At 45.0% G+C, this 10,473-nt stretch overlaps 1 protein-coding gene across 1 annotated transcript; it reads left to right on the forward strand.

Moving 5' to 3' along the window:
- Window positions 1-4,943: 4,943 nt before the first annotated feature.
- On the forward strand, window positions 4,944-10,086 carry PDE12 (phosphodiesterase 12). Its single transcript, XM_061622021.1, has 3 exons — window positions 4,944-6,451; window positions 8,072-8,150; window positions 9,052-10,086. The coding sequence occupies exons 1-3, from the start codon at window positions 5,174-5,176 to the stop codon at window positions 9,492-9,494; spliced, it is 1,800 nt and encodes a 599-aa protein (XP_061478005.1). The 5' UTR covers window positions 4,944-5,173; the 3' UTR covers window positions 9,495-10,086.
- Window positions 10,087-10,473: the final 387 nt, after the last annotated feature.

Consider the following 10,473-nt stretch of genomic DNA (forward strand, 5'->3'; position numbering starts at 1 on the left):
ATAGTGAATGCACCAGGGGAGAAGGAGACCTGACCTCCTCTCTGAGATATTGTACTGCCCTACGAATTTGTCAGAATGCAAACACAATTTGGGTTGGTCTTTCACAGTCCAATCTACTTCCTGTATAGCTTGGAAGAATTTGGTAGCATGTGCCTCTGAGCATATGGTGAGTGGTCAACACCTGCCATCTCCAAAGATGGAGAATTATATTTTTGGATGTTTGTTGGTGTTCTTCTTACTTTGCTTCTTTTCTGTGTTACTACTGTTTCTACAGAGAATCTAATCTAGAAAATTATATTTCTCTCATTATTCATCTTAGAAATCTGTGTCAAATTTATTTTTAATTTCAACCTTTTTATTGGTCAATGTCATATGATGGTGAAGACAGCCTTTTATGTTTCATACTGGAGGTTATGTTCTATGTCTATTTTGGGTGCATTAACAGTTGAATCTGAAACTGAAGTTTGATGTAAAATCAGACTGATTACAATACATTACTACTTCAGCAATGACTCTAGCTGTTGCTATGTTTAAACCATTTCATTTAAGGCAAGGTGGGCACGGTCAATTAAAAACATAGAGTACACCTAGAATTTTTCTATTTATTATTTTATTTATTATTATTTTATTCAGCTTATATCCCGCCCGACTAGCAAACAGCTCTCTGGGCGGCAAACATAGAAACATATACAATAATAAAATTACAAGATCAATATAACAAATATAAAAGTACATCATCTAAAATACCAATTACAACATATATTTCACCTCCCACTGTTTTATCTTGTGCAAACTGATGCACTCCGGAGGTCCACTGGAGACTATTCTGCAGAAGTCAGTGCCATTATTCCACAATTATGTTTTGGAGTTTTTTAGTGTAAATTTTGCAAAGTGTTGCTGTATACATATTCACAGAAGCAGAAACAAAAGAAAATGATTTCCTATAGGAAACTTCACTAAAATTGCAAAGGAAATCAGACATATTTAGAGTGACCATCTGAACTATATAAACTGTCTCAATAATGTTGCTTCCTCCCTGCTAAAACAAGATCAGCACAGCACATGTCTTCTTTCTATTATTTGGGCTGATTGCAGATGTTGCCACCACTCACAATATGCTCAGAGGCACGTTACCAAATTCTTCCAAGCTCCACAGGAAGTGGATTGGACTGTGAAAGGCCAACCCAAATTGTGTTTGCATTTTGACAAATTTGTAGGGCAGTCCAATATCTCAGAGAGGAGGTCAGGTCTCCTGCTACCTGGTGCATTCACTATAGCTGCCCATTTCCCTGCTTTTTAAAGTTTGATAGAAATATCTGTGGGCTATAGGTATGTTCTTAAACCGCAAGGTTTTTTTGCCTATTAGTAAATTTCTCTGCTTTTTAAACCGGGAGGTAAGAAATGGGATCCTGTGCAAGTTTTCTGAGAATGGATTGATCATTTGCATGCTTATTGAGTTCAGTGGGATTTATTCCCCTGCAATCATGCTTAGGATAGGTGAAACTGACCCCAGGGGATGGGGAAGGGGAGAAGGAGGGAGGGGAGGAGGGGGAGGGGAGGAGGACAGGTTTGATCATTTGCATGTTTATTGAATTCAGTGGGATTTACTCCCATGCAATCATGCTTAGGATAAGTAAAACTGACGGAGGGAGGGAGGGCTGGAGTGGGCAGGGGAGGAGGAAGAAGGGAGAGGAAGAGGGAGAGGAGAGGGGAAGGAGGGGAAAGGCAGGTCTGATCATTTTCATGCTTATTGAGTTCAATGGGATTTACACCTATGAATTCATGGTTAGGATAGGTAAAACTGATCATGGGGGAGGAGGAGTGGGAGGGGGAAGGGAAGTGGGCAAAGGAGAGGTGAGGGCAGGTTTGATCATTTGCATGCTTATAGAGTTCAGTGGTATGTACTCCTGTGAAATCATGCTTAAGATAGGTAAAACTAACCATGGGGAGGAGGGAGGAGGGGGAAGGGAAGGGGAGGGGGATGGGTAGGGAGGGGCAAAGGAAGGGGGAGGGAAGGGGCAAGAGGGAGGGGAGAGGAGTAAGGAGAACGGAGGGTGGGTTTGATCATTTGCTTTTTGAGTTCAATGGGATTTTTATTTCTGTGTACTCATGTTTGAAAATGGAAATGGACTGCCTTTAAGTCTATCCCAACTTATGGCAACCCTATGAATAGGGTAGTCTGGTGTAGTGGTTAAGACTACGACCTGGGAGGCCAGGGTTCAAATCCCCACACAGCCACAAAGCTCACTGGGTGACCTTGGGCCAGCCACTGCCTCTCAGCCTCAGAGGAAGGCAATGGTAAATCCCCTCTGAATGCCGCTTACCATGAAAACCCTATTCACAGGAATCGGAATCGACTTGGAGGCAGTCCATTTCCATTTTCATGAATGAGGTTTTCATGGTAAACGGTATTCAGAGGTGGTTTTACCATTGCCTTCCACTGAGAGGCAGTGACTGGCCCAAGGCCACCCAGTGAGCTTCATGGCTGTGTGGGGATTTGAACCCGGGTGTCCCAGGTCGTAGTCCAACACTGACCTGGAGGAGGGGCAGGGAGGGTAGGAGGAGGGGGAGGGAAGGAGATTGGGTGGGTGGGCACTGGGCAGAGGGGAACCCCCTTACCTTTCCAAAAGGAAAACATTGTGCACACTATCATTGCTTTTCAGTGTTTCCCCCATCTTTTTATTCTACAGCAGGCACATGTAGCCTCCCACCCAAATTTAAACCAAAGCTGTCCCTGGCCTCATCCACACCAGACCTTTATTTCACTTTAGACGGTCATGGCTTCTTCCAAAGAATCCTGAGAAGTGTAGTTAGTGAAGGGTGCTGAGAGTTGCTAGAAGATGCCCTGTTCCCCTCACAGATCTTCAATCTGAGTGGCTGACTGTTAAACCATTCTGGCCACTGGAGCTCTATCAGGGGAATAGGAGTCTCCTCTCAGCACCCTTCACAAACTACACTGCTCAGGATTCTTTGGGGGAAGCCATTACTGCCTCACATGAAATCAAATTCTGGTGTGGGTGTGGCCCCTGTTTAACTAAGCCAAGCAGCTTGGAGTCTGGCATTTAGAACACTGACAGTTGGTTCTTACTGAGCATGCCCGACACTATCATTGGGTTCAAGCCAAAATTTCTTAATTAAAAATCAGCCAGGCATTTTTTAAACTTTTAAACTGCAGAAGATAAAGGTCAGAGTATGGGGCAAGGTCAGTAATAGGATTACAGGTACTCTGTGAACATGACTGATTTTTAATTAATTTCAACAAATTATGTGAACTCTGACAGAAAAAAGTCCAAAGGGGCTCTCGGGTTTTTTTCTCTCTTTTTAGATTTTGAACTCCCTATTCTGTCTGACTGTTTTGTGTATTGCTATGAAAATTTACAGGGTTGTTAAGCAAGCGTTTCTGAGTTCAAGACTAAGTTTTGTAAGGTTTTGTTTTGAAATGAGTTTATGGGAAGCATCAGAATGGCATGGGGGGTATTTTCAATTTAACATTGCGGAATGTGAAAAATCCACACTGGCTATAGTATACAGCCACTCTTGTGGCTGTATAATAAACGGTGAGGTGAGAGGGAAATGAAATGTAGAAAAGTACAGGCAGTGCTAAAAAGGTAAAAGGTGTCCCTGCACTTATAGTGCGAGTCGTTTCCGACTCTTAGGGTCACGTCTTGCGACGTTTACTAGGCAAGGTATATATGGGATGGGATTGCCAGTTCCTTCCCCGGCCTTTCTTTACCCCCCAGCGTATGCCGGGTAGTCATTTTACCGACCACGGATGGATGGAAGGCTGAGTGGACCTCAACCCCTTTTACCAGAGTTTCGACTTCCTCCTTCGGTTGGAATCTAACTCCAGCCATGAGCAGAGTTTGGGCTGCGTTACCGCCGCTTACCACTCTGCGCCACAGAGGGTCTTTCAGGCAGTGCTACTTACATAATTAACAGTCGCAATTCACAAAACAAATGCTGATAACACAAACATCCTGACAGTAGGAAGCCAATTATCACATTCATGTGCTAAAAACTAATTTTCTTAGTTCAATCCACAAATGATAGCATTGATCCTCTTGATAAATTAATTAAGTCGTTTCACATTGAAGCCTCACTTTGACATTCCTTTCTTCCAGGATGGCTGCTTGTAAGGCTACTTAGAGTGACCTAGGAGGTTGAAATGTTCCCCCATTCTGTTTCCCATTATCAGACAGTGAGTGTTGTTCTTTATTTAGCCGAATGGTACAATCCATGCAGGTATCAGCAGGTTTGGAGGAACCCCTGATACTTGGAGAAGTTTAAAAAAATCTTGGGGGGGGGCTGCAAACGGCAAGTAGACCGAGTATACTCAGTAGCCATGGAATGCTGACATTTGGGAAGTGGTAGAAAATGGGGGGAAAGGAATGGACTGTCTGGAATCCTGAACAGAAGCCCTCCACACGGCAACCTTTTTGCCGTACATCCGTACTAGTATATACTAGTATATACTAGTAGCAAACTCAATTGTGAGTGCTAGTCTTTATGTAGCCAAAACGACACTATTTGCACACAAAGAGGAGGTATTACTTTAGCAGGCTTTGGGGAAAACCCCAGGCTTTGTGAGTACAGAAAAGTATTGAGGAAAAAATGTCTGAAACGGGAAGGACCCCAAGACAGCCCAACAATGACTAGGCATGTTCAGTGAGCATGAAGCGCTGACTTGGGAGCGCTAATTAAATGGGGGAAGGGAAATGGAGTGTCTGGAATAGGAGCACTTCACGCTGCAGCGTTTTGTTGCAAGTTCAACTTGTTCAATAACAATAAGAATAAGTAAAGGGGGCGTCTAGGAAAGAATGATCTGGCATTACTGGCTTGTTCTGCTCCAATTTTCGCCCATAGACTTTACATAGACTCACAGCTTGCCAACTTCCGGGTCCCTAAACTATCCTCCTTTCTGATTACAGTACATTACTTCTCATCTCTGTCCTTTAAGCCGCACGCAGGCACTGACGCCATTTCCCAGCAGGACCTGCGTTTCCTGCTTCGGCCATGCTTGTCCCTTTTCTTTTTCCCGGCGTTTCCCATCGGCCCTTGTGAGGCGGGCAGCCAAAGAGGCTCTTTCCTGCCTGACAACGGAGGAGCGGTTGCAGGCGGCGACGGAAAGGAGTCAGACAGGAATGAATGGTGTTTGGCTGGTGGCTGCGAGTTCATGTGGCGCCTGCTGTGGGGCACGCTGAGAGCCCTTCCCGGCCCGAGAAGGAGGCAGCGGCGATTGAGTATTCGGGGTCCCGCTAGCGGCGCGCTTCCCGCCATGGAGCGGGCCGTGGTGCGCTGCGTCCCAACCGAGCCTAAACTCAGCGTCTCGTTCGTGCTGGGAGACGGTAGCGCCCGGCACATGCAGCGGGACCAGGCGGAGCCTCTGGGTCGGGCACTCGTTCGCATTGCCAACAACGCTGGCAAAGGCCACGCCAAGGCGGCCAAGAAAAGCAAGAAGGCGCGGGCCGAGGCTGAAGCCGGCGCTTCTCTGCCGCCCCCGCTGCCTCCCACGGTGTGCCTCTTCTCTCAGGACGGCGAGGCCGTGGCCGAGGACGTGCCCAACGCAGAGGCCTGGCAGGATGGGGCCGTGTTGCAAATAGGCGAGGCCCGCTACCGCGTGGAGCGCAACCCGCCGGCCCTGACGGAGCTCCAGCTCCCGCGATCGCTCCTGGCCGGCTTCCCCGTGTGCCCCAAGGTCCGCACGGAGTTCGGCTCTCCCCACGACTGCCTCTTCCGCTGGTACCAGGAGCAGAAAGCCGAGCCGGCCGTGGGGTCGGCGGCGTTGGGAGACGAAGGGGGCGGTTGGGTGGAAGCTTCGGGCGGCGCCGAGCGCGTCTTCACGCCGAGCAACGCGCACATCGGGCGGCGCCTCAAGCTCGTCTGCACCCCGGGCAACAGCCAACGGCGTTACGGACTGGCCCGAGAGATGGAGAGCAGCGGCCCGGTGGAGGCCGGGCCGGGCGCCTGCACTTTCGACGCCCGGCACCTCTACACCAAGAAAGTGACCGGGCCGGGCCTCATCCGCACCGTCACCTACAATATCCTGGCTGACATTTACGCCCAGACCGAGCTGTCCCGAACCGTACTCTATCCGTACTGCGCTCCTTACTCTCTGGAGCTCGACTACCGGCAAAACCTGCTGAAGAAGGAGTTGGTCGGCTACAGCGCCGACATCATCTGCCTGCAAGAGGTGGACAAGTCGGTCTTCACCGACAGTCTGGGCCCTGCGCTTGATGCCTTCGGCCTAGAGGGTCTCTTCAAGCTCAAAGAGAAGCAGCATGAGGGTCTGGCCATTTTTTACCGAAGAGACAAGTTCAGTCTTCTCAGTCAGCATGACATTGCCTTAAACCAGGCACTGCTTGAAGATCCCCTGCACAGAGAACTGCGAGACAAGCTGGCCCCTTATCCTGAGGTGCAGGACAAAGTGCAGCAGAGGTCATCTGTGCTGCAGGTAAAAGTTAAGGGAGACTTGTTGGTTGCAGGGATTACCTGTAGCTGTTCTTTTGGCGAAAAGCGGTGTGTGTATTTAATGAGTTAACAGTCATAAGATAAGCGAAGTAAAGTGACCAGATTTAGATAAAGGCAGGACTCCTGAACTTTTTGTAGAGAAATTCAACAGGTAAATCTTTTTAGATGCTGCAATTCCATTAAAGGTTCAGGACCCTGGCCTCCTTTTCACTCAGTTGCTCTGTGGAAGAGGTGAGGAACCTCCAACCCACGAGCTGAATGCAGGTGTCCTGATCTTTCTGGCATTCCGGATTCTCCCCACACCTGCACCCATCTTCAGGCCACACTTGTCACTGGTCCTGTTCTGTGCTGTCCTCCAGTGCTTTTGTCTGGCTGGAATGTGTATTTGAATTGTGACAATGCCTCTTGCTTGTCTGGATAGAGAGATGCATATAGGTGGGAGTGCATATAGGACACACTGTGGTGTGTTTAGAATGTACCCTGCTGCACACTAGTAAGAGTTGCATTCATTGCTCTGGCCACTTCTAGCCCCACCCACCACAGGCATGCAACACCCACAGTGTGACCCTTTGGCTGAAAAGGGTTACCTACATTTGGTCTATGGCTAGGTATGAGTGGAACTGTGCAAAAAAAAACACACTAGTAGACTGACAAGCATGTAACATACGCTGCTCTTTATTGCCTTTGTGCCTCTTTTCCTCTGGGGAAAAGAGGGGGAGAACCTGTGATCCTCAAGGTGTTGTTGGAGTCCAACTCCATCAGTCCCAGCCAGAATGGCCAATGGTCAGGGATGATGGGAATTGTAGTTAAGCAACATCTGGAGGGCCACAGAATCTCTATGCCACTGTACAGCTTTGAAGGATTGCTAGGCTGGAGCTGGCCATTCTTAAGGGAGTTGCACTCAGTTCTGTGTAAATGAAAGATGACTTGTAAATAGATGTCAGGTTAAGGAACAAGGGGTAGAGTAACATTTAGGAACAGCGGGAAGAGAGTGACAAAATACACAGCACACCTACCATAGATTTTTTTTCCTTTTATTTTTGCTATATTGCCAAGAAGTGTAATGTTGCCCGCTAATGGATGTAATGTTGTTATATTTATAGTGTTGAAAAGCTTTTTGTGTTTGCTGTGATACTTGTTATGTTACTGTTTTATTACTGCTACTTTATTATTTAGAGAGCTAGTGTTGTGTAGTGGTTAAGGTGCTGGACTAGGACCTGGGAGACCAGGGTTCGAATTCCCACATAGCCATGAAGCTCATTGGGTGACCTTGGGCCAGTCACTGTCTCTCAGCCTCAGAGGAAGGCAGTGGTAAACCCCTCTGAATACCGCTTACTGTGAAAACCCTATTCATATGGTCGCCATTAGCTGGGATCGACTTGAAGGCAGTCCATTTCCAATTTATTATTTTTGTTATTGTGAAATTGTTTTTGTAATTGTTTACTTTGTTATAAGCCACTTTGAGCACAATTTTTTGTGGAAAGACTGCATACAAATAAAGAGGAGGACGAGGATAGATTTAGACTACTTGGTAGCTTAATTATCATAGGAATGTTCCTAGAGGTCCTTTCTTTGCTATGATATAACTCATTGTGTCTTGTAGGTTTCTGTTCTTCAGTCTACAAGTGATTCTTCAAGAAAGATTTGTGTTGCCAACACTCACCTGTACTGGCACCCAAAAGGTAATGTTGTTAATATTTGTGAACCATTCTCAGGTTTGCTTTGGGCTCTGGGATAGGATATAAACGCATTAAATATATCTAGGCCACAGTTTCATAAAAATGCAGCAAGGCAGTATATAACATACAAACTACAATAACATCAATAAAAACTTGTTGGGGAAAAGGCCTGTCTGAATAACAGTTTTCAGGAAACATTTAAAAGTGAGAAGGGATGATTCCTTTCAAACCTGTAAAGGCAGTGAGTTCGACAGGGCAGGGGGTCCTTAAGGTACTTTGGCTCTAAGTTGTTTAGGACTTTCTGTATTAACAGAAGACCCTTGAACCTGACCTGGTAGCAAATTGGTCAGTAGAGGGGTAGCATGTTACCAGAAGCCTGCACCTGTTAGCAGTGTGGCCACTGCATTCTGTACTAGCTGCAGTTTTCAGATCAGATAGAAGGGTAGCCCCACATAAAACATGTAATAGTAATCAAGTCTTGAGGTCATCAAGTAATCATACATATGCAATATATAAGCTTGTGTAACGTGACTCCTGCTGTGAGAGCAGATTGTTAAAGTGATATCCTGAGTGATATCCTAGCCTGGGCGTGTGTGTTATTCAAAAGGAGAAGTCCACACCCTTGTGCTTTGTAAGTCTCTGATGCACAAAATCCGTTGTTAACTCAGGATGGGGTTAAACAGCATTGGGGCAAGGCAGGGATGGGGTTAGTGCTTAAGATGGCTTGGCTGAACTATGACTTGGCTTTTTTGAAATCCCTATTGCATTTAGAAGGGGTGGAGAAAACTCCTGGCATAGTTAGGGGAGATGTTGAATGCCTTAAAATGAATTTTAAGTCTTATTAATTGAACATGACTTGGAAGCCTGAAGGCTAAAAGCAGGCCCTATCTTCCTTTGTCCTTAGGTGGAAACATCCGTCTAATCCAAGCTGCAGTAGCATTGTCTCATATTAGGCATGTAACGCATGACATATATCCTACTACTCCTGTCATATTCTGTGGAGATTTTAATAGCACACCATCAAGTGGAACATACAGTTTCATCAGTTGTGGCAGTATTGCTGAAGATCATGAGGATTGGGGCTCAAATGGAGAAGAGCAACGGTGCACTGTGTCTTTAGCTCATCCGTTCAGACTGAAAAGTGGTTGTGGAGAACCAGCCTACACTAATTATGTTGGAGGCTTTCATGGATGTTTGGACTACATTTTCATTGATGCAGATGCTTTGGAGGTTGAACAAGTAATTCCATTGCCAAGTCATGAAGAAGTAACCACTCATCAGGCCTTACCAAGTGTTTCACATCCTTCAGATCATATAGCACTAATATGTGATTTAAAGTGGAAGTAGACTAAAAACAATCTTGGTATCTGTTCCTTTCTCTTAAACAAGAAATGTGAGCTACTTTAGGAGAATTCAACTTGAATTTGACCACCAGCTTTTACAAAAGATAATTGGATAAAAAGTGTTTGTATGTCTAACAGTAATGTTAAACCAGATTTTCATTTCTCTATAACTGGTCATAACCAGAAAGTTCCTATGGCAAATGCTCCTTTTTTACTCTAATAAGCAAAGCCGTCAATGTTTAATTCTCTTTTAAAATTGAATTATACTATTCCCTTTTCAGGTGGTTTTTAAATGGTGATTAAGAGTATTTTGTTTAAACTGAGTTTATATAAAAAAATGGAACAACTGGAAGGGTTTTTGTATTCTCAGCAGTATCATACCCCATCAATCTGTTGCTGTTGTCTTTTGAGAAGATATTCCTTAACAAGCTGCCCAAATTGTGTAAATGTATGCTGCCCCTTCACAACCATCCATGTTAAATTTAGTATTCCAAAAATGATTTGGCACAGCTACCTGCTTTCAGGTATTTATGAAGAGAAAGAAGCTATGTCCAGGTAAACCAAAATCATTGTTTAAATAAAAAATCATGACTGTGTGTGAGTGGTGATTTCTTCTGAGTATGGAAATTGTGATCTTCCAAAACTCTTAGAGTGTTTTTTTTGGTAATATCCTAAAGTGTAATCAGAACTTTAAAATTATAGTGGTTGTCTCACTTAATACTTTTTTTTCTAGTTGACCTTGTCTCTGCAACACATTCCTGAATTTCCAATTATGTAGTAGTATCTATGCTTCACAGAATATGATCCACTTAAAAATTGGCTTGTTCTAATATAGTTCTGCTATTGTCTTGGGAAAATGTGAGGTGGGAGGAGAAATCTGCATGCTTTTATTTTTAAATACATTTGGGGAAAAAGATGGCAAGAAAAGTCTGCAAGACAAAGTTGAAGTAGTTGGAAAAAGTTGACAAGAATACAGTTTTTAG

This window comes from Rhineura floridana, chromosome 3, assembly GCF_030035675.1.
Source record: "Rhineura floridana isolate rRhiFlo1 chromosome 3, rRhiFlo1.hap2, whole genome shotgun sequence".
In the NCBI taxonomy this organism is placed as follows: Eukaryota; Metazoa; Chordata; class Lepidosauria; order Squamata; family Rhineuridae; genus Rhineura; species Rhineura floridana.